General features: G+C 34.7%; 1 protein-coding gene across 1 annotated transcript in view; it reads left to right on the forward strand.

The window, feature by feature from the left end:
* The window catches only part of EYS (eyes shut homolog), a 1,726,005-nt gene that overhangs the window by 367,559 nt on the left and 1,333,267 nt on the right, over positions 1–25,179 (forward strand). Inside the window, exon 10 of the mRNA XM_059941649.1 lies at positions 15,381–15,394. Coding sequence (XP_059797632.1) covers positions 15,381–15,394 — 14 coding nt within the window. The remainder of the gene's footprint in view (positions 1–15,380; positions 15,395–25,179) is intronic.

Here is a 25,179-nt window from a genome sequence, read left to right on the forward strand (position 1 = left end):
CCCACCTCATCACTATTGTTTAGGAATGATGTAATCTCTTCTCCTGGTGGGAAGTATACATTCTTGGTTGAAATGTAACCTGAGAGTGGAAATCATAATTCAACAATGTAATTTGTAAAATTGCTAAACATCTCCTTTGTAGTAGCCACTAAGAGATGTTTGTATTTAATAAAATTTTGCCACAAAGTTTCTCCAAGGTCCCATGGAAGCCTCAAGTGGAAGTGGACATAGCAAGGCAGCACCAAGGACAGCACTGTGTGCAATTCACTCAGGAAGGTCATTTTTGAGGTGCAATGCAACAAGTGAAAAACACAAGTCCATGCTACACTTGCAATGATCCCGCGACTCCTGTGTTGGCTAAAAAGAGAGCTGAAGCAAGGAATAATTGCAGAATTCAGGACCAGTTCTTGCCATGGGATCAACATATTGTAGTATCAAAGTCTCAGTACATACATATTATGTATCTCTCATTTTGTTTGGTTTTCAGAGTTTGGAAAAAACTCTAACACTTTACTTTTTATTGTTAAGGTACATTAAATGACACAAAATAAATACATATTTTAATCAGTGAACAAGGTGACACACCCTGATAACTACCACCCATTTAGAAGAACTGAGATTCACTAGATAGCCCTGAAGACCCCCCAGTATCATTGTGAAACCTACCGTCACTACAAAATAACCACTCTCCTGACTTTTACAGAATCACTTTCTTGCTCTTTTATTTCAAATTTTTATCATTCAGGTGGTATTCCTAGACACCATTGTTTAGTTGTGCCCATTTATAAAATGTGCTTTTAAATATCTGTCAAAATTCAATTTCTTCATTACATCTTTCTGGAACTACCAATTCAAATGCAGCATTGAACCTTATACTTAACATCTGCTGTGTAATATCTGCATGTCATTTCTTCCATATTAAAATCCTAGTCTCCAGAACACAAGGGATTAAACAACCCAGAATTTCTCAGTATTAGTCATTTACTTTATTCCACAGTATAGACATAAAATAACAGAAAAAAAAAAATACCAAGAAAACCAACCATGATCAACTTAAATACATATAATATTTTAAGTTTTGTTCATGAGCTCTCCTTATTCTCCTCTAATTTTTTGTATTATATCTTTATATTCTGGGCTATTGACAATACATACAAGGCATAGTCCTTCTTATTCTTCATTTACTTTACTCCTGCAAGTAAATACATGTATTATGCTTACCACCTATTCTTATGTTGACATCTCTCCAGGTATTTCAGTTGTCTAAAGCTGAGACTCTCGGAGATTCCTCAGGGAGGGCTCTGGGAATAATAATCCTTTCATTTTTGTGTATTGATAATTATAGATCTGTGTCTTTTATACTTGAAAACACATTTTGCTTGGTATAAGATATTCTCACATTTTCTCTCATTCTTTAATACTAGACATTTTCTTAAGTGTTTAGAATATTTAATATATGTCTGGCATAATGCTGCTATTAAAAAAAATCTTATATTAATCTAATTTTATTTGCATTATAGATCACTTTCTGCCTTTTTGTCCTTACATGCCAAAAGGTACTTTTTCCCTTAAAAGTGTAGTAATTTTACTAGATTATATCTTGGTAGTTGATTGTTTTGTCCATATATTCTGTGATGTTTCCATGTAGTTTCAAAACATTTTCTTTTTCAGTAAAGTTTTCTTGAATTATAATTTTTATGTTTGTTTTCCTTAATTTTGTTTTCTATTTCAGGGAATCTTAATTCATACACTGAATCTGCTTTGCCCAATTTCAATATTTGTCTATTTCTCTCAAGTCCTTTGTATCTTTCTTAATTTCCTTTCATTTAATTTTTCCATCTTCTAATTAGCCTAAATAATTATCTGTTGTGTTCATTCTTTGTTTTATTCATTTTGGAAATGTTTTCTTTTACTGATTCTTTCCTGAATTCTGTGATCTCATTATTGAGTTTTTCTAAATTGTGTATATTTTATTCATTCATATCTTATGTTATTTTCTTAATGTCTTTAGTTCATTCTGAAATAATGTATTGCAAATTTGATCTGATTTTTTGCTTTCATTATTTTGGCAATTTTCATTGTCTATAATGATATTATTATATTTTTCATTCCGTTTCTTTTAATAACTTTATATTGGAGTTAACCTTGATACTTTCTGTTGCTCATTTTCATGTGTTAGTCTTTTTGGATATTTTGAAAGACAAGTGATTCAGAGTACTTTCCTCACTTCCCTGGGCTCTCTCTTTGCTTTTTGTTTGTTTGTTTATAATTCTAGTATATGGTGGATTGCCTCCGAGATGTACTATATCTGTCCCCCTCTTCCAAGTACATCTGTTCTTTTACTTCCTTCACCTCTACTCTGTCCATATCCTGCTCAATTTCTATTCCACTTGGAACAGTTTCTCCCAAGTCTGGGGCTCTGTGCAGGAAGAAAGCTGTGGCATTTCAGTTTTGTCAGTTTATGTGGCTAAACTTCTCCGAAGACATTTTGACTGTTCGTCCTTTGTACTCACTCATTCTAGGAGTAGATAAACACTTCTAAGCCCCACTGTTGTTCTGAAGTTAGCCGTTGTGCTTTCCACTGAAATCATGATAACTATTATGTGATTCTCTTCTCTTAAGATCCATAATATGTCCTATTACTTCCCTTGGTTACCACTTGAGCAGATGCACATGACACATAGTTCTTATGGATTTTTTTGAACAACTGTTGTTGGTGGTGGTAGTGATGGTGTGTGTGTGTGTGTGTGTGTTTTGTGTGTGTTCATGGGAATACTATATCACCAAACTTTGTTGTAAATGCTGTACATGAGTTTTGGTGTCATTATCTAGTTTTCCTGTCTGATTTTAGGTGGCAATTCAGAGAATATCACAACATTATCATTATTTTTCCAATAATCACATTTCTGATGCACTGTAATCCTACCCTGATTATTTAGAAGGATCTTCATGTACTGTTAACTTTGTGAGCATATTCTAAACAAATTTTCTGATATTAAATAGCCTGAAAGTAAAAATTTCTATCTGGTAGTTTATATAGTAATAACTTTTTTGACTTCTAGAGTGACTTTCTATTTTTTTAGAATTCTATTATGTAAACTTTTTTCTTTTTACATTATATTCTTTTATACATTTTTAAACCAATGATAACTATTTTATATATTTAGCCATAATCCCTTATAAATACATTCCTTTCATGTGGCTTTGATAAAGATTTTTTATAAGAAAAAAGTAAAACAATGTGTCCAACAGAGATAAATGAATGATTTTCCATTATAAATCACTTGTTGCTTTTTTTTTGTCCCTACATGTCCAAAAGGTACTTTGTCCCTTAAAGTGCAATAATTTTCCTAGACTAGGTCTTGATATTGATCATTTACAATAAAAATAATAAAAACTGACATTATATATATATATATATATATATATATATATATATATATATATAATAACTTTTCTCAGGGAATGTATACAGATTAAGAAGAGAAAGAGGGCCCATAACAAAAGCTGAGGCTTGTCAATATTTACGATATGAGTAATAAAAGGGGGAGCTACATTAGGAGACACATAAAACAAAGGACAAAAGCAGTGAGAACTCTAACAAAGAGTTCACTTAAAAGAGGAGACAATCTACACTAACAAATGCAACCTGAAGATTGTGCAAAATGAGGACTCAGAGATGACAAATGGGATTTATCTCTAATGAGGCAAAGAGCAATTTCTATATAGAGAGAGGTTACTTGTTTTGTGACTAAAATTGAGTAGAATGAAGAAATGGGTGTAGATAAATCTTTTAAGTAGGTCAGAAGAAAAGGGTGAGAGAAGAAAAAAAATCAAAGGTGATGTACAATGGAGAGTTTCTGTTTTGTTTTGCTTTCTTTTTAGGTAGGCTATTTTTAAAATGCTGATAAGGAAAAACAGTAAAAAGGGGAATTTTGAAGAATCAAGAGATGAGGGAAGGGATAAGAGAGAAAGACCTCTCAGAACTGACTCAGAAAGACTAACAGCCACGTGATACTACTTCCCTTGGGGGGAAAAATATGTGAAAAGAATAGGAGTAAATGTGATTAAACATGGGGATTAAAAGTCTTGAATTTGATGGAGTTCTCCTGTGGTTGCTGTTCTCTCTGTTTGGTAAAAAGTTAAGTCTTCTCTTGAAAGGGTATAATGTTAGCAATATTAGAGGTTATAGGAGTATAGAAAAGTTTTATAGTATTCTGTGGTATCTAAGAAGAGTTCATAAACAGCATCAGAATTTTACAGATACCAGAGAGCATGGTTTACTAGCAGAGTTTAGCACCAGCAAATTAATTATTGCACTAATTCAAAGCAATGCTTACCAATATTTTTTTTTTCACATCAGAGTATACATAAAAATCGGTAACAGCTTAAGACATTTGATATATACTGAAAAGCCTCCTAGAAGCCAGAGGTAGCTGGCCTACAATATCTGACTATTCTGGAAATTGCCACCTGGACTTAAGCTAAAGGGATCAATATCTAGGCCAATCCAGAACTTATGTGTTGGCACACTGACACAGAGTCAGGAAGCTCTGACCAAACTTTACTGGTGAATCTTACCAAAAAAACCCAGCAAGATAATTGAAATATTTGCAAGAGAATGGTTTTATTGAAAGAAAGAAAAAGGTATAAAAGCCTGGGAGCCAAAGTAAAAGTGTACTGAGAGAAATTGAGAATAGGTAACAAGGGTAGGTGATGGGCATCACATCATTAACTGATTAACGTTATGTCATCAGAACACCTGCGTTTATCATTTGAGAGAAGGAGCAGTTTGATGGTGAGGACAACAGCCACGGCTTAGCCAAGTGAGTGTGCAACTAATGTGAATGGGGTATGAAGGTCACTGGAGAAGAGAATGTTAAGGAAACAAGGTATGCACTGATATGAGGGTGGTCCAAATGGATGTTGGCATCATCCAAGATGATGGAATCAGGTTTGAAAGAGGACTTCTCATGCAATTAACTCTGCAGTACAACAGGAATGGTTTCTAAGAGCATGAATAAAGTTAACAATAGGATTAGAAGACAGTGTTACTAATTACCATTAAGTTTAACAATGCAATGGCTTTTACACAAATTAGACTAACAGCCAGGAAGTAGCAACGTGACTGAGGATTTTAACCCTACCTTCACACAGGTAACTTCCTAGCATGTGGTAGAATGGAGAAGAGCCTCTTTCAGAGGAAACTGCCTTACTGAAACTTTGATTACATTATTAGTTGGCTCTATACTAATTCCATGACATGTAACACAAGGTATTAAAAGTATCAAAAACAAGTAATAATTGGGACTTCCCTGATGGTCCAGTGGTGAACTCTCCACGTTTCCAATGCAGAGGGGTGCAGATTCAATCCCTGGTCAGGGACTAAGGTCCCACATGCTGAAATAAATAAAACAGCATAACTTTGGGAGAGGAGAGTCTTCTCTCTGCCATGGGACTCTTCTAGCATTATTCTGTGCATGTATTTGGGTATGTTTCCTGCCATAGTGGATATGATAGATCCTAGGAATGCTCCAATGGTGCTAGTTTTCAGAAGTCTCTTTACTCATCTTAGTAATCAATTTTTCTAGTTAATTCTTTATATTAAAAGTCCCCTGTCCAAATTACTAATGTGGTTACTTTCTCCAGTCTGGACTCTGACAAATTCATCCAGAATAGCAGCCATTTATTTGTGGTTGCAAAGTATTTCATGCATTTTAAAGCACATTTTTGCTTTTCTTCATATTTTACCCTTTCTAAAACCCAACAATCAGTGGTGTGTTTATCAGTCTGTGATCCATCTAGCAGTCTGTGGCATCTTAGATTTCATTAAATATGGTGGCACTTTTGCTGCTTTAATCTCTGTCCTGGACACCAATTGTTCGGAGGCTATAGAAGTAAAATCATTTTTGTATATACAGATATTCAGAAGGAATATCTTCTCCTTGGTTTAGAAATATGTATTTTAAACCTGATCTTAAAAACTATTTGTTGGGGGACTTTGCCTTAGGCTAGAAATTTAAATGGCTAACTGAATTCTTTATGCATATATCTATTTGCCCCTTTTTGGTTATACTTAATTTTCTCTCATTGGTTACATTTTTTCCTTCCTTCACTCTGATACAATAGACACAGATCATTAGGATTAGTGATAATGGAGGAAGATATCTTAATTCTTGGAAAAAACATGGCCATTCTCTTCCTGACAAGGCCATTTTCATGTATTACTTAAAAGTAGAATTAGGAAATAGATCACTAACTTTCTGTACTATGTCCTTTCAAGAATAAGAATTCTAAATGTTAAATATGACTTCTCATATTTAATGACCAATCCCTTTGCTATTCCACCCTAGTTAAAAAGACATTGCACAACCCATCTCCCAACTCTTGTGTGTACAGTTTCTCATTAGTATCCTCATAGTGCTCTGTGCAGCTCTTTGTGAATAACTAAATACTGTCACTGCAGTGAGATTAGTGTATGATTACCAAGTTTCTACAAAGAAAGGGACTGATTTGAAAACATAAAATCTACCTAATTTAAATAATTTCCCTGGTGAATTCAAGCTTGAATCAAATTGTACTAAGACTTTTGAATGTGTTGTAATTTTGACTAAAAACTGAAACAAGATTATTTCTGTAAATCTAATATCTCCTTTCTGAAATGCTCTATGATATAAACTCTACTGTACCATGAAATAGTTCTATTGTACTTTTCCTTTCAACTCTGATGGCATGCCTAATAAACTTCTACTTCATTATACAGAAAATGGATTCATTTCTAAGACTGAGCATTATAGGAAAATGGGTTTCCATATTGTTATTCCACCTGATAGACTATTAGGAAATCTGTAAGTGCATAATCACCAAGGGTAATCTTGTTATTACCAATTGTTCATGACCTGAAAATAGGTTCAAAATTGCTGAAGGTAAAATCAGAGATAATTTCTAACATTTATGTGGCTCACAGTTTTAAGAAATTTACATCAACTTGGTATAATTTCACCAACTTCATCTTAATTCTAATGATATTTATGTTTGCACATTGAGAAATATTGACATTTAATTAAGGAACAGATTATTTATTAACTATCCATTAATTATGAGGAGCCTCTGAGGGAACAAGATTAAAATAAAATAAAACTTGATGTTGACCCAAGCTAAAATTCCATCGCTTTGAAACTGCCCTACTATCAACAATCACTGATGTCCTTAGCTGCTTTATTTTTCTGGTTGTCATTGAATTAATTAAACTGAGACATTATAACAAAAAAACTAAAGATAGCCAACAAGCTTACTCTGTAGAAATGTCATTAAATTGTATATATTTTTAAATATCCCAAAGAACAAATGCAGTTGATACTTATGGTCTTGGTCTCTTTTAGCAATGGCCATGGTGGAGGGAGGTGGAGAGAGGAAGAGTGGGGATTGAAAATTAATACACTTGACTCATATTCTTCTGCACACCATCAAAAATATGGGTTTTCAAGGCCAATTGCCAGTTCTAAAAGTTTCCTAGAGATATGTGACAACACTGTAAAGAGGAATCACTATAAATCTGATTTTGTGAATTTTTATTTAAAAGTTTGTGCTTTCCCAGATAAGTGACATTTAAGTAAGTATATATTGTGATTTAATAATTGTAATGCTGTAATTTAATAATTTGGTGATAATTCTGATCTGGGTTGTAAATGAACAAGCTATAATTCTGACTTGATTTGAAATTAAAGGACTCTTCCCCCAGACTTCCTGGCCAGACTATGCCCCAATACCCACACAGAAGCAGTACTGAGTGCCTTAACTCTTTCTTTTCTACCTAAGAAGAAACATAACACACCAGGCTGTACAGTGAAATCTTTGTTTATAATAAATTTAGCATTTTTAAGAAACATTACTAACCATACACAAAGCCAAATACACCTAAAAAGGAATTTAATCAAAACAAATTCAGTAGGATGAAGAGGAGCTTTAGCCTCCAGACCGATAATGACTAGATTAACCAGCAAGCTTTTCTGAGGATTAAAAGCCATTTATGTATAATTTCAGAAAGATAAATTCTAAAATAGATGAATTGAGTTCTTTTCATTCTAAAATTTCCCTTTTTTATATACTATCATGTGATTTTATTTCTATGAAATTTTTATATATTAATATACTCTGCCTTCCAGGAAATCATTAACTCACTTAAAATTTTTAATGTGGTTTAATTTTGTACCAAATACTGTTTTGTTGATTAAGAAACAGTTAATGATAGGACAAAGTTCTTGCCTTATGTAGTTAATTTTCCATTGGGAGAAAAAACAAAAATAAGAAATATACAAGCATTCATATGCACTCATGTGTCTGTGTGTGTATGTACAATAAAATCTAAATAAGAAATAGTTATCAAGAGAAGAGCATCAAAATGGGGGAGGAGTAAGACATGGAGATCACCTTCCTTCCCACAAATACATAAAAAATACATCTACATGTGGAACAACTCCTACAGAACACCTGCAGAAGGCTGGCAGAGGACCTCTGTCTTCCCAAAAGGCAAGAAACTACCCACATACATGGGTAGGGCAAAAGAAAAAAGAAAAAACAGAGACAAAAGAATAGGGATGGGACATGCACCTCTGGGAGGGAGCTGTGAAGAAGGAAAAGTTTCCACACACTAGGAAGCCCCTTCACTGGGGGAGATGGGGGCTGGCGGGGAGGAAGCTTCATAGCCACAGAGGAGAGCGCAGCAACAGGGATGCAGAGGGCAAAGCGGAGAGATTCCAACACAGAGAATCAGTGCCGACCAGCATTCAACAGCCTGAGAGGCTTGTCTGCTCACCCGCCGGGGCTGACGGGGGCTGGGGCCTGAGGCTTGGGCTTCGGAATCAGATCCCAGGGAGAGGACTGTGGTTGGCAGCGTGAACACAGCCTGAAGGGGCTAGTGCACCACAGCTAGCTGGGAGGGAGTCCGGGAAAAAGTCTGGAACTGCCTAAGAGGTAAGAGACCATTGTTTTGCAGTGCATGAGGAGAAGGGATTCAGAGCACTGCTTAAACAAGCTCCAGAGACATGCAGGAGCCACAGCTATCAGCACAAACACCAGAGACAGACATGAAATGCTAAGGCTGCTGCAGCCACCAAGAAACCTGTGTGCAAGCACAGGTCACTATACACACCTCCCCTCCTGGGAGCCTCTGCAGCCTGACACTGCTAGGGTCCCGTGATCCAGAGACAACTTCCCCAGGAGAACACACAGCACGCCTCAGGCTAATGCAATGTCACTCTAGCCTCTGCCACCACAAGCTAGCCCTGCATTCTGTACCCCTCCCTCTCCCTGGCCTGAGTGAGCCAGAGCCCCTGAATCAACTGCTCCTTTAACCCCCTCCTGTCTGGGTGAGGAAAAGATGCCAGAGGGTGACCTACATGCAGAGGCAGGGCCAAATCCAAAGCTGACCTCCAGGAGCTGTGGAAACATAGAAGAGAAAGGAAAATTTCTCTGTGCAGTCTCAGGAGCACCAAATTAAATTTTCACAATCAACTTGATGTACCCTGCATCTGTGGAATAAATGAATAGACAACAAATCATCCTCAAATTGATGTGGTGGACTTTGGGAGCAGCAGTAGACTTGGGGTTTGCTGTATGCGACTGACTAGTTTCTGATTTTTATGTTTATCTTAGTATAGATTATAGTGCTTGTTATCATTGGTGGATTGTTTGTTGGTTTGGTTGCTTTCTTCCTTGTTTTTTATTACTTTTCTATTTTTTTCATTTTAATAATATATTGTTTAACTTTTTATTTTAATAAGTTTATTTTATTTTATTTATTTTATTCTATTTTTCTTTCTTTCTTTTCTTTTCTCCCTTTTCTTCTGAGCTGTGTGAATAATAGAGTCTTGGTGCTCCAGCCAGGTGTCAGGCCAGAAATTCAGAGGTGGGAGAACTGAGTTCAGGACATGAGACCACCAGAAATTTCCCAGCCCCACATAATAGCAATTGGTGAGAGGTCTCCCAGAGATCTCCGTCTCAACACTAAGATCCAGCTCCACTCAATGACCAGCAATTTCCAGTGCTGGACACCCCATGACAAACAACTAGAAAGACAGGAACACAACCCCACCCATTAGCAGAGAGGCTGCCTAAAATCATAAGTTCACAGACATGACAAAACACACCACTGAACATGGTCCTGCCCAACAGAAAGACAAGATCCAGCTTCATCCACCAGGACACAGGCACCAGTCCACTCCACCAGGAAGCCTACACAACCCACTGAACCAACATTACCCATTGGGGGAAGACACCAAAAACAACGGGAACTACAAATCTGCAGGCTGTGAAAAGGAGACCCCAAACACAGTAAGTTAAGCAAAATGAGAAGATAGAGAAATACACAGCAGATGAAGGAGCAAAGTAAAAACACACCGGACCAAACAAATGAAGAGGATAGGCAGTCTACCTGAAACAGTATTCAGAGTTATGATAGTAAAGTTGATCCAAAATCGTGGAAATAGAATGGAGACTATATAAGAAACGTTTAACAAGGACTTAGAATACCTAAAGAGCAAACAAACGATGATGAATGACACAATAAATAAAATTAAAAATTCTCTAGAAAGAATCAGTAGCAGAATAACTGAGGGCAGAAGAACAGATAAGTGACCTGGAAGATGAAATAGTGGAAATAACTACCACAGAGAAGAATAATGAAAAAAGAATGAAAAGAATTGAGGACAGTTTCAGAGACCTCTGGGATATCATTAAACCCACCAACAAATGCATTCAAATTATAGGGGTCCCAGAAGAAAAAGAGGAAAAGAAAGGGACTGAGAAAATATTTGAAGAGGTTATGGTTGAAAACTTCCCTAATATGGGAAAGGAAATACTCAATCTAGTCCAGGAAGTGCAGAGAGTCCCTTAAAGGATAAATCAGAGGAGAAACATGCCAAGACAAAAATTAATCAATATATCAAAAATTAAATAAAAGGAAAAAATATTAAAAACTGCAAAGGAAAAGCAACAAATAACATACAACAGAATCCCCATAAGGTTAACAGCTGATCTTTCAGCAGGAATTCTGCAAGCCAGAAGGGAGTGGAAGGACATATTTAAACGGATGAAAGGGAAAACCCTACAACCAAGATTACTGTACCCAGCAAGGATCTCCTTCAGATTCGATGGAGAAATTAAAATATTTACAGACAAGCAAAAGCTAAGGGAACTCAGCACCACCAAACCAGCTTTACCATAAATGCTAAAGGAACTTCTCTAGGCAAGAAACACAAGAGAAGGAAAAAACATACAATAACAAACCCAAAACAATTACGAAAATGGTAATGGGAACATACATATTGATAATTGCCTTAAATGTGAATACATTAAATGCTCCAACAGACAGATATAGACTGGATGAATGGATACAAAAACAAGACCTGTATATATGTTGTCTACAAGAGACAGAATTCAGACCTAGGGACACATACAGACTGAAAGTGAGGAGATGCAAAAAGACATTCCATGAAAATGGAAATCAAAAGAAAGCTGGAGTAGCAATTCTCATATCAGACAAAATACACTTTAAAATAAAGACTATTACAAGACACAATGAAGGACACTACATAATGATCAAGAGATCAATCCAAGAAGAAGATATAACAACTATAGCTAGCTAGCAACTATATCTAGCAACTATAACTAGATAGCTAAGATAGCTAGCAACTATATCTAGCAACTATATCTATAACTAGATATAGCAAATATATCTATAACTATATTATATAGTAAATATTCATGCACCCAACATTGGGGTACCTCAGTATATAAGGCAAATGCTAAAAGTCATAAAAGGGGAAATTGACAGTAACACAATCATAGTAGGGGATTTTAACACCCCTCTTTCACCAATGGACAGATCATCCAAAATAAAAATAAGTAAGGAAACACAAGATTTAAATGATACATTAAACAAGATGGACTTAACTGATATTTATAGGACATTCCATCCAAAAACTACAGAATACACTTTCTTCTCAAGTGCTCATGGAACATTCTCCAGGATAAATCATATTGTGGGTCACAAATCAAGCCTTGGTAAATTTAAGAAAATTGAAATGTATCAAGTATCTTTTCTGACCACAACGCTATGAGACTAGATATCAATTACAGGGAAAAAAAACTGTAAAAAATAGAAACCCATGGAAGCTAAACAATACATTACTAAATAAACAAGCAATCCCTGAAGAAATCAAAGAGGAAATCAAAATATACTTAGATACAAATGACAATGAAAACATAGTGACCCAAAACCTATAGGATGCAACAAAAGCAGTTTTAAGAGGGAAATTTACAGCAATACAATCCTACCTCAAGACACAAGAAAAATCTCAAATAAACTGCCTAAATTTACACCTAAAGCAATTAGGGAAAGAGGAACAAAAAAACCCCAAAGTTAGCAGAAGGAAAGAAATCATAAAAATCAGATCAGAAATAAATGAAAAAGAAATGAAGGAAACAATATCAAAGATCAATAACACTAAAAGCTGGTTCTTTAAGACAATAAACAATATTGATAAACCATTAACCAGACTCATGAAGAAAAAAAGGGAAAAGACTCAAATCTACAGAATTAGAAATGAAAAAGGAGAAGTAAAAACTGACACTGCAGAAATACAAAGGATTATGAGAGATTACTACAAGCAACTATATGCCAATAATGTAGACAACCTGGAAGAAATGAACAAATTTTTAGAAAAGCACAAAGTTCTGAGAATGAAACAGAAAGGTATAGAAAATATAAACAGACCAATCCCAAGCACTGAAATTGAAACCGTGATTAAAAAATTTCCAACAAACAAAAGCGCAGGACCAAATGGCTTCAAAGGCAAATTCTATCAAACATTTAGAGAAGAGCTAACACCTATCCTTCTCAAACTCTTCCAAAATATAGCAGAGGGAGGAACACTCCGAAACTCATTATACAAGGCCACCATCACCCTGATACCAAAAGCAGACAAAGATGTCACAAAGAAAGAAAACTACAGGCCAATATCCCTGATGAACGTAGATGCAAAAATCCTCAACAAAATACTAGCAAACAGAATCCAACAGCACATTAAAGGATCATACACCATGATCAAGTGGGGTTTTTCCCAGGAATGCCAGGATTCTTCAATATATGCAAATCAGTCAATGTGATACACCATATTAAAAAATTGAAGTAGAAAAAACATATGATCATTTCAATAGATGCAGAAAAAGCTTTCAACAAAATTCAACACCCGTTTATGATAATAACCCTCCAGAAAGTAGGCATAGAGAGAACTTACCTCAACATAATAAAGACCATATATGACAAACCCACAGCCAACTTTGTTCTCAAGGGTAAAATACTGAAACCATTTCCACTAAATCAGGAACAACGCAAGGTTTCCCACTTTCAAATCTATTATTCAACATAATTTTGGAAGTTTTAGCCACAGCAATCAGAGAAGAAAAAAAATAAAAGGAATCCAATTTGGAAAAGAAGAAGTAAAGCTGTCACTGTTCGCAGATGACAGATACTATACACGGAGAATCCTAAAGATGTTACCAGAAAACTATTAGAGCTAATCAATGAATTTGGTAAAGTAGCAGGATACAAAATTAATGCACAGAACCCTCTTGCATTCTTATATACTAATGATGAAAAATCTGAAAGAGAAATTAAGGAAACACTCCCATTTACCATTGCAACAAAAAGAATAAAATACTTAGGAATAAACCTACCTAAGGAGACAAAAGACCTGTATGCGGAAAATTATAAGACACTGATGAAAGAAATTAAAGATGATACAAATAGAAGGAGAGATATACCATGTTCTTGGATTGGAGGAATCAACATTGTGAAAATGACTATACTAACCAAAGCAATCTATAGATTCAAGGCAATCCCTATCAAACTACTACTGTAATTTTTCATAGAACTAGAACAAAAAAATTCACAATTTGTATGGAAACACAAAAGACCCCAAATAGCAAAAGCAATCTTAGAAAGAAAAACGGAGCTGGAGGAATCAGGCTCCCTGACTTCAGACTATACTACAAAGCTACAGTAATCAAGACAGTATGGTACTGGCACAAAAACAGAAATATTGATCAATGGAACAGGATAGAAAGCCCAGAGATAAACCCACACACATATGGTCATCTTATCTTTGATAAAGGAGGCAAGAATATACAGTGGAGAAAAGACAGCCTCTTCAATAAGTGGAGCTGGGAAAACTGGACAGCTACATGTAAAAGAATGAAATTAGAACACTCCTTAACACCATACACAAAAATGAAGTCAAAATGGATTAAAGACCTAAATGTAAGTACAGACACTATAAAACCCTTAGAGAAAAACATAAGCAGAACACTCTATGACATAAATCACAGCAAGATTCTTTTTCACCCACCTCCTAGAAAAATGGAAATAAAAACAACATAAAGAAATGGGACATAATGAAACTTAAAAGCTTTTGCACAGCAAAGGAAAACATAAACAAGACCAAAAGACAACCCTCAGAATGGGAGAAAATATTTACATACGAAGCAACTGACAAAGGATTAATCTCCAAAATATACAAGCAGCTCACGCAGCTCAATATCAAAAAAAAAAAAAATAAACAACCCAGTCCAAAAATGGGCAGAAGACCTAAATAGACATTTCTCCAAAGAAGATATACAGATTGCCAACAAACACATGAAACAATGCTCAACATCACTAATCATTAGAGGAATGAAAATCAAAACTACAATTAGGTATCACCTCACACCAGTCAGAATGGCCATCATCAAAAAGTCTACAAACAATAAATGCTGGAGAGGGTGTGGAGAAAAGGGTACTCTCTTGCCCTGTTGGTGGGAATGTAAATTGATACAGCCACTATGGAGAACGGTATGGAGGTTACTTAAAAACTAAAAATAGAACTACCATATGACCCAGCAATCCCACTACTGGGCATATACCCTGAGTAAACATAATTCAAAAAGAGTCAAGTACCACAATGTTCATTGAAGCTCTATTTACAATAGCCAGGACATGGAAGCAACCTAAATGTCCATCGACAGATGAATGGATAAAGAAGATGTGGCACATTATACTATGGAATATTACTCTGCCATAAAAGGAAATGAAATTGAGTTATGTGTAGTGAGGTAGATGGACGTAGAGTCTGTCATACAGAGTAAAGTAATTCCAAAAGAGAAAAACAAATACCCTATGCTAACACATATATATGGAATCTAAAAGAAAAAAAAATGGTTCTGAAGAATCTAGGGGCAGGTCAGGAATAAAGACTCAGATGTAGAGAATGGACTTGATGTTTTGGCGGGGGAAGGGTAAGCTGGGACGAAGTGAGTGAGTGGCATGGACATATATACACTACCAAATGTAAAATAGGTAGCTAGTGGGAAGCAGCTGCATAGCACAGGGAGATCAGCTCGGTGCTTTGTGACCACCAAGAGGGGTGGGATAGGGAGGGTGGGAGGGAGACGCAAGAGGGAGGAGATATGAGGATATATGTATACGTATAGCTGATTTACTTTGTTATACAGCAGAAACTAACACACCATTGTAAAGCAATTATAATCCAATAAAGAAGTTAAAATCAATCAATCAAGTAATACATCAAAATCATAAAATATTGCCGAGGGGAGCAAGAAAATGTAGATTTTTTTTAGAATGTGTTTGAGCTGGGGGGAGATGGGATAAATTAGGAGCTTGGGATTTACAGGTACACACTACTATATATATAAAATAGAGAAACAACCAGGTCCTACTGTATAGCACAGGGAACTATATTCAATACCTTGTAATAGCCTATAATGGAAAATAATCTGAAAAAGAATATCTATGTTATATAACTGAGTCACTTTGCTGTACACCAGAAACTACCACAACATTTTAAATCAACTATACTCCAACAAACAAAATAAAAATAAAACAACTAAAAAGAGTTATCCCCCCCCCCAAAAAAAAGAGTTATCCCAGGGTGAGCATTCCAGGTTTAGAGGGCTGCTGGTACAAAACCCTCAGGTTAAAGTGAGTTTGGTGTGTTAAGAAACTGAAGATGTCCAATGTACCTGGAAACTAATTAAGCAAGAAAGGAGTGGTGTGGGTTGTTAGCTGACACCACATCATATAAGGCAAAGAGGTTGGAGTTTATTTGAAGTACTGCCAGAAGCTGTCATATGGGATTTATATATTGTAATTATATTATATTTTCAAAAATCACTCTGGATGTGATGTCTACGGTAGTAGAGTGAGTGTTAGAATAAAGAAACCAGCTAAAATATTATTCTCATTTTGGGAGGGAAATAATTATGACAGACTTTGATATTAGTAATTGAGATAGAGATAAATAGACACATTTGAGATATTTTTTGGGGAAAAGTACCCAGGACTTGCTGATCAGTTCAATGAAGGTAAGGAGGAATAAACAACTCTTAGGTTTTGTAATTTTTCATAGTAAATAAGGAAAAATAAAGGTAGAACTGCTCAGATAGAGTTTTGTTTTGCCCATGTTGCATTCGTGATGCCTAATAGATATCCAAGTGCTGTTACCAACTGGTATTTAATTAGTTTTTCAATCCTGGAGTTCAGTCAGGAAAGGAAATTTAAACTTATGAGTCTTTGTCATGTAGACATCATTGTATGGTTGAGGTTTTCTATACATTGATTGATGGTCTCAATTGTGTGACCTGGAAATAGTAGCCAGAAAAGTGGATGCTTCAATAAAAGAATGAGTAAATAAAAGAGGATAGCAACAACCAATGGGCAGGAGAGGATAGGAAAGAATTTTAGGATCTGGTCAAACCTCAAAAGAAATAAAGGCTATGAAGGAACTGAAGAGACAGCGTAAAGAAAGCACAGACTGTTTGATATACTGTGTGTGAAACAGGAATCTGATTATTAGATTTGCTTCTTTGTCCCTGGCTCATTCCTCCTTTATGGTTTCTGTGAAGAGAAACCTAGCACAGTCTAAGTTAGCCTAGAGGGAGCAAGCAATTGAAGAAATCTTGTTGAAGAAAATATCACCAAGAAACAGATAAAAAGAAACTGTGTGTGTTTTAGCCAGAATTGAAATACAGACCTGGAAATATATTAGGAAGAAAAATTACGATTATTAGAAATTAACAACTAAAACTTATTTTAAAATAAGATTCAGAATGCTTGATTATTTGCATTCTAGAAATTCAAAACCTAAAAGGATGAATGACTGCTATTTTATTGAATGTATTCTAACTGGTTATGCTTAATAATTTATTTGTCAAACAAGAGGAGACTTTACTACAGCTCACTGAATCAAATTAGAAATCTCATTTAAATTCCATCTACATTTTGGCAATGAAAGCTCTAAAATGATATACACGTACATCTTAAATGCAGCCTATTTTTGTCAAATCATGTGAAACAAAAGCATAAATTGAAAAGAGTCAATCATAAATTCTGTTTCTGACAATCTTTATGATATTCATTATATCACTTGGAATTTTAGCGTTTTGTTAATGATTTGTCCTAAACAGGATTGGGAATGATTTTCTGTCCTTTAGAGATATAATACCACCATTGCCATTTATGTGCATTCAGTCACTGATACTTTTTCATTCATTTAACACATATTTTTTGAACACCAATATGTGTCAGTAACTATTCCAAGTGCCAGAGATACCGAATGGATACATAAGCACCTGCCTGCAGAGGAAGGTGTAAATGCTATAGAAGGTGGAAGTAACTGTCCGTGCCTGGATAGAATAGGCAGAGGCTTCATGAGATGGCTTTTGATCAAGGTTTCAAAAAGAAACCAAGCAAGATTGCAGGCTCTTAAACAGTCATTGTTGTTTGGAGCACAGGATGCATGAGAAAAGGAGCAGGGTGAGAGAGATATTGCCAGGAAGGTATCCCAGACACAGATTCTGAAGTACTTGGGGATTTTTACTTTATCCTCTAAATCCAGACTTCTCAGGTAGAGCTCTATACTCTGGGGATGTATGTAAGGTTTAGTGAACATCGCAAAAGTAATTGAAGCTTCATCTTGGACTGTCAAGTTTCCCTACAGATTTGTATGCATTGTGGTATTGAATGAATGATATCTTAAGAGGAATAAAATATGGTGTAAAATTCAAGATTTACATAACTTTAAAATCAGAGTCAAATTTGAAAAAAGAAAACAAATATTTGTCTTATTTGTAGGTATCTTGTCAAACCCTCCTGATGTTTGAGATCATAAATTCCCTCTTTTCGTCAGTTAAAACTGTTGAATAGATGAGCTTCAACATATGGATGAGGGGTGGGGAATCAGTTAAAGGCTGAAATTATAGGGTATTTCATGACAGTTTTCTTTTAGAAATATAAGTTGGTAGCAGTAAGTATTCAGTTTGATTAGAGGAAGATGGGGTCAGACAACTCAGAGATATATTTAGGGATCAGGACCCTAGGGAGGAGGTGTTGATCTGATTCACTTAATGTGGAGAGGAGAACGATGTTTCTTAGACTTCCCAAGAGAGTGAGAAGAGAATCATATTAAGAATATAAATTGATGTCTTATTATGTCCTTCCACTCTTTGGGAACTCCAGGGCTGTAGGAATCTTCACCAAGTGTCTTATCCATCACAAGACTTTAGCCTTGGGGTTGCCCTCAGGTTGACTGAAGTTTAGACAGTGTCTTGTCCTTTCTGTCTCTCCCCTTCTCACCCTTATTCCTTTATAGAATTCAACAGGTCTAAACATAGACATCCCTCTCCTCCCTTTTCTTGAAGCATTTAGTTCAGAAAAACTTGTAATTTCTTCCCTGGCCCCTTTGAAGACATCTTTTTAAAGGCGTCTTGAAGATTCTACAGCTCAGGGCTGTCTCTCTCAAGGATCTGAGCGCCACGCTCTTGTTACGCAATCACTGGGGAAGATAGCGCCCTGCTTCCTGGCCTCTGTGGGTAGGCAGGAGCCCAATTTTGGCAAATATCTGGATCCAAGTTGTAAAACTGCCTCGCATCTTGAAGACTGAGAAAGTTTACTTTCTTTTGGGTAAGGCCAATTAGCAAACACATATAGCCTACAATCACAGGCCTTAGTTTTAAAAACTCTCTCATCCTTTGTCACAGTGGAGTCAAGCTCTCCCCTATTACCATAACCTTAAATAAGGTCTGTCTTGCTTGTTTAACTTTAGTGAAACTTTTGGTTTGACAATAAGCTTCTCAGTTTCTAGAAAATTATGTCACCCTGGCCTGAATACTTGTAAAAAAGCAGTTGTTTGCTGAAGTATGTAGTTTATTTATTTATTTATTTATGGCTGTGTTGGGTCTTCGTTTCTGTGCGAGGGCTTTCTCTAGTTGTGGCGAGTGGGGGCCACTCTTCATCGCGATGTGCGGGCCTCTCACTATCGCGGCCTCTCTTGTTGCGGAGCACGGGGGCTCCAGACGCGCAGGCTCAGTAATTGTGGCTCACGGGCCTAGTTGCTCCACGGCATGTGGAATCTTCCCAGACCAGGGTTCAAACCCGTGTTCCCTGCATTAGCAGGCAGATTCTCAACCACTGCGCCACCAGGGAAGCCCTGTAGTTTTTATTTTGTAGTGAAAGCAACATACCACCGACCCCAATATTTATTACTCAGTATAATCAAAAACTTATTTCCTTATCAAAAATTAGACTGGAGGAAAACAATTGCCTGTAAGGAAGATCTGAATATACCTGTGACTGTTGGTTAAGAATCTGCCTGCCAAGGCAGGGGACACAGGTCCAGGAAGATCCCACATGCCATGGAACAATTAAGCCCATGCACCACAACTGCTGAGCCTGAGCTCTAGAGCCCATGAACCACAACTACTGAACCCACATGCCACATCTACTGAAGCCCGTGTGCCTAGAGCCCATGCTCCACAACAAGAGAAGCCACAACAATGAGAAGCCCGGTCAACGCAACGAAGAGTAGCCCCTGCTCACTGCAACTAGAGAAAGCCCACACACAGCATTGAAGACCTAATGTAGCCAAAAATAAATAAATTAACTAATTAATTAATGAATTAAAAAATAAGTAAATATACTTGTGCCTCAGATATCCCATAATCCATTTCTAAATGTAGTTAAGAAGAAAAATGTACTAAGTTTCTACAGAATTGTTTACTGGTTTGAAGTTTGATGGGCATAAAAATAGATCATATTGATGGAAACTTTAAGAAAGAGCTATGAAACTCATTTTGTGTCATCTGCAAGAATGTCTTGGAAATGCCCTCTCTAAGAGGACCATCTAGTGACATTTCTGTCTGGCCTTAGTATCAATTGTTCTTTCTCTTGAGTCAATAATTTATTGTTATGTAATGAACAGTGCAATGCTTTTCCTCTATACTGACTGCTACAAATTTAAGATGAAGTTAGTGAACCAACTAAAATATTTCAGATATGGCATTTTTAGCCATATTTTCAAATTCATGTTATAAACCCATTATATTTTTTTCTCTCACTCTTCAACTTTAAGACTAATTTCCTGTATTCTATTTCACTTGTTCTCAAATCTTCCCCAGGACAGGCCTGACTGATGTGCACAGATGAGTGGATGGATAACGAAATAGATTAATAGTTCCTTTGGTGTGATTATAGGAAACCAGGACTGGTTTGCTTTAGGGCGCCTGCCTTAGCTTTTTGGGGTGATTCTTGATAAGGCTCCTTCATTGAGATTTTAGGGACCTAAAATCCTTGGCAGGAGACACTACAACAGGCAGCATTTTGATAGGGAAATCCAGAACAGGAGATGAGGGGAGAGTCACATGTCATTTGGTAATCAAATGAGTTATTTTATGAGCATGAATAACCAGAAATATATGGGGTGATTATCTGAAGTAAGAGATCACATTAAAATGAACAGAGTATGAAGAACAAATACATCTGACAGCAGATTGCTTGTATTTAAATTACAGCTCATCACTGACCAGGTGAGGGGCATAAGCAAGTTATATAACCTCTATTCACACAACTCCCACACACTTAAGTGGAAATAAGAACAGTACCTGCCTAGTAAGGTTGTTATGGGGATTACAGAAGTGAGTGGATGTAAGGTTAGTAAATACTGGGTAATTCTGATCCAGCTAGTCTGACCTGGAGATAGATAGATAAACCACCCAACAAAATAGGTGATTTTAGAGAACTTCAAGCTTTTTTTCTGAAAATCCCTTGTATCTAAAGTAATAGTAAGAGAGATGCACAGAAATTCAATAAAATGTTTTTCACAGTTAAAGAAAACAATCTGTCTTTTTTTTCCCATAAAATGGAAATCTTGCTCTGCTTTGGCATATAAGCTATTGTAGTATAACTGAGTGGAATAGAAATGCCACCTTTAGGCTCTCAAACAGTTCAGTGACTTTTTTTTTTTTTTTTTTACTTTGCAAGAAATTGATAAAGATATTTCATAATCCATCAGCTATTAACTTTTCTTAAAGGAGTTCTCTACATTTATTTCTCTTACTAAATCCACATTCCTGTTGTTATTGGATTATTTATTTTTATAGAAAACAACTATTATCTTATTCAAATATCTTATTCAATTAGAGATACTGATTATAAATTAACTAAAATATAGTGAAATGTGTTTATTCTAGTTAACTATAAAATCTGCTTTGCATAATTTAATAATTCATGAATCATGGGTAAATGTGTCACAGAAAGCTTTATATATAGCAAAATAGAAAACTGAGATTTAAAGGTAACTTTAACTTTGTTTTTTTTTATTATAAAATTGAGAACCTTGAATCCTAGTTTACCTAATGATAGTCACATAACTAGGTATTTTTATGAACTTCACACTAATCTTGTATACTCATCCCTTTAAATTCAAGTATCTCATAAGGGATGAGATATTTTCACAAAATGTTATTGAAACTGTTACAGTATTTAAAAACAAACAAAAAATCAAATTGAGCAATGAACATGGTAAATGAAATCAAAAGAACTTCCAATAAAAAAGCAACAGATTCTCAGAACAGTTCTTACCTTCAACTCTGAAATGCAGACAAACATATTTAAATAGTTTCTTACTTTATTTCTTCTGTCAGTGCCTTAATTTGCTCATACAAAATTTTATTTTTCCTTTTGAGTTTTGTGATTTAATTACAGACTTTATTTGTTCTCCATTGTCTGTATAAATCTTATTCTCATTAATTCCCTGATCCAACTTTCCTCTACATCTTTCTCTCAATAAATATTATTTTTAGCTCTTATGTTGACCATGTCAATAATACCTTTAAGCTTCTATTTCTTAATCAAATTTAGATAACTTATCCTGACTTTTATTAAATTTAAGGATATACTGCCCTTACTCTTCACTTTCCCAGTTAACCCTTTTCACCTCCAAAATTTTGTGTTTATATTGTCATTATTTGAATACATTAATGTAAGTATAATTAAACCATCTGTGCTTACTTGAAAAAAGTTGAAAACAAGTCACCAACATTTACTTTATTATGAATATGCAAATACTCTTCACTGAAGAAGTGACACATGAATTATATTTCTTTTCTGAAATTTCCTATGTTGCAACCCAAATCCATTTGAAGGACAATATTTCTACCTTTGAGATCACATAGTTTTTTTTTTTTTTTTACACTGAATCAATTGTTCAAACGAAGTCAAAGTTTTGTTTATTCATACCATGACCTTCTTTGTACATTTTAAAATGTCTGCTCAAATTTCTCAGTGACTTCTTCCTTTGTATATAAAAGATAAATTAATTTATTAGTGAGTTTTACAAATGTAGTACAGCTTCACATCCACTTTATATGTGGAATGGAGCCACAAAATTATCCTAGAAAAATTAATTTCTTCAGCACTCACTGATTTCATGTTCTAATTTAGACAATGATATTTCCCAGCCATTATCATGTGATATCTTGTCACTGAATTCCCAAATTAGTTTCATATAACATTTCTCTTGTTTCCTTATTGCCCTGATTTATTAGTAGTACATCTTAAAGTAACTTCCTGAGAATGTTTGAGGGAAGGATGTTATTATTATTTTCATTACTCCAAGTGTTTTTTTTTTTTTTTCTCCAGAAACATTTAAAATTTTCTTTCTATCCTTGATGTTTTGAAATTTTGTGGTAATGAAATGACAAGACTAGATCTTTTATTGCTCCTAAATAACAACTCACGTCTCATAAACTGTAGCATATTTCTTCTATTAACTAGCTGACGTTTCTTTTATCCCTGTACTTCCTTTGAATGATGGCATACTTGAGTTGGTTTTATATATGACTTCATTTTTCTCTCAGATTTTCCTTTACTACAGTTTTGTAATATATTTTTTAGAGACTCACTCTATTTCCCTACTCTTATAATAGATTTTATTTTCACAATAATACTGTCAATACTAATGAGTCTTTTAAGTTTTTTTGATTATTTCCTTTATGTATCATCTTATTCTCGTTTTGTGGATGTAATATTTTTCCATATTTCCCTTAAGAAAATGAGCATAATTTAAAAAAAAAAAATTCTCTATTGTCCATTGAATTTTCTCAGGAATGTAACAGAGTTGTTGACCTGTTTCTAGGACTCAACTATGAAGAGCCTCCTCAGCTTTGTACATGTTTCGTCATTACCTTACTCATATTAGCTTTCATCAATGTAAAATTCGTGAAATAGCCATTCCATGTAAGACAACTTCCCTTAATCAATCTCTTTCCTCTTGAAAATTATTTTATTATTTTTTTTAATTCCTTACTTTACAGAACTTTCCAGAGGGTAGAAAGATAAGTGTTTAGGTTAATTGTGCAATATGGAGCCATTCATCAGAATATGTAATTAAATACCTTTAAATATGAAAATCAGAAATTTTTGTACTTATAAAGAAAATAGTAAACTATTATGCAACGATTGTATGTAAAAATAATGTACACATATATGCATATGAATGGGAAAACTTTCAACAAAATTTCATGAAATTTGTAAAATATATAACACTCAGTATATAATATATATAAATATAAAAAATTCAAATTTTGAATTTTAAATTTTCATCCAGATATTGGAATACATAGAAAAATACACAGTATTTTCCTCATTATACTGGGATTATATAGTTCTGTTGTCTTTAATATAATAGACAAACTAAATAAACAACTTTTTCTAAAAACTACACTTGTTAAATTCCCTATCTTTCAATTATTATTTTATTTTAATGACATTAATAACATAAATATGTTCATAGTATGATGGCTTTATTTTCCTCATTTGTTTTTAAATAAGACATGCTCCTGGCACTTTGCTAAAGGCTATAATGCAAAAAATGACAATAACATTGAATAAAATTGCAGTAAATAAATTTGTATATAAATACACTCCCTCTGCAAATAAAATTTACTGGTATGTGTTGTGATTACCAATATACATTCATTTCCTAAGTATCAGGCATGGAATAAATAATCTAAAATTATTCCTAAATTTTGCACCTGAGGAGAATTTAGTTAACTATTATTGAATATATGAATTATTATATTACTGATAATAACATTTTAATTGGAGAAGAATTTAGTTCTTTGAGGTGTTTAATTTGAGAAAACAATATGACTAGGAATAAGTTTGACACAAATACTAGGAATTAAATCAAAAGCCAGGACCAGAACTATGGTTGTTGGGAATATGTTTACAGGAGTGTGAGAAAAGCCCTGAATGCAGAGGACACAGGAGGAAAACAGGATGAATGGTTAATGCTTGGGAAAATCCAAGAGACTAGGTGGGAAAGAGAGAAAGAGAAAAATAAGTTAATGGAGTTAGAAATGGGTGCCTAGAAATATGATTAAAACCCAACTTCATGTTATGCAACAAAAGCCAATGATTTGGAAGCAAAGCTAACTTTTATAGGATTATTTAGTGTTTCAGTGGGTGCTAGTGGATTCTGATTATGATATGTAATTTCTATTGATCTATCTTCAAATTCACTGATTATTTATTCTGCTCCGTAACATCTGCTATTAAGCCCAATTAGAAAACTTTTCTCTTCAGTTATTTGAATTTTCAAGTATAGAATTTCCCTTTATTTATTTTATAGTTTTTATTTCCCTATTGGAATCCCATATTTATTGTGTCTTTGTCATTCTATTTTAATTTAATTATTTAAATGTAGTTTCCTTTAATACATTTAACATATTGATATTTATAGCAGCTGTTTTGGAGATTTTTTCTGCTAAAGTTAATATCTTTAACCA

Source organism: Balaenoptera ricei, chromosome 12, assembly GCF_028023285.1.
Source record: "Balaenoptera ricei isolate mBalRic1 chromosome 12, mBalRic1.hap2, whole genome shotgun sequence".
Lineage (NCBI taxonomy): Eukaryota > Metazoa > Chordata > Mammalia > Artiodactyla > Balaenopteridae > Balaenoptera > Balaenoptera ricei.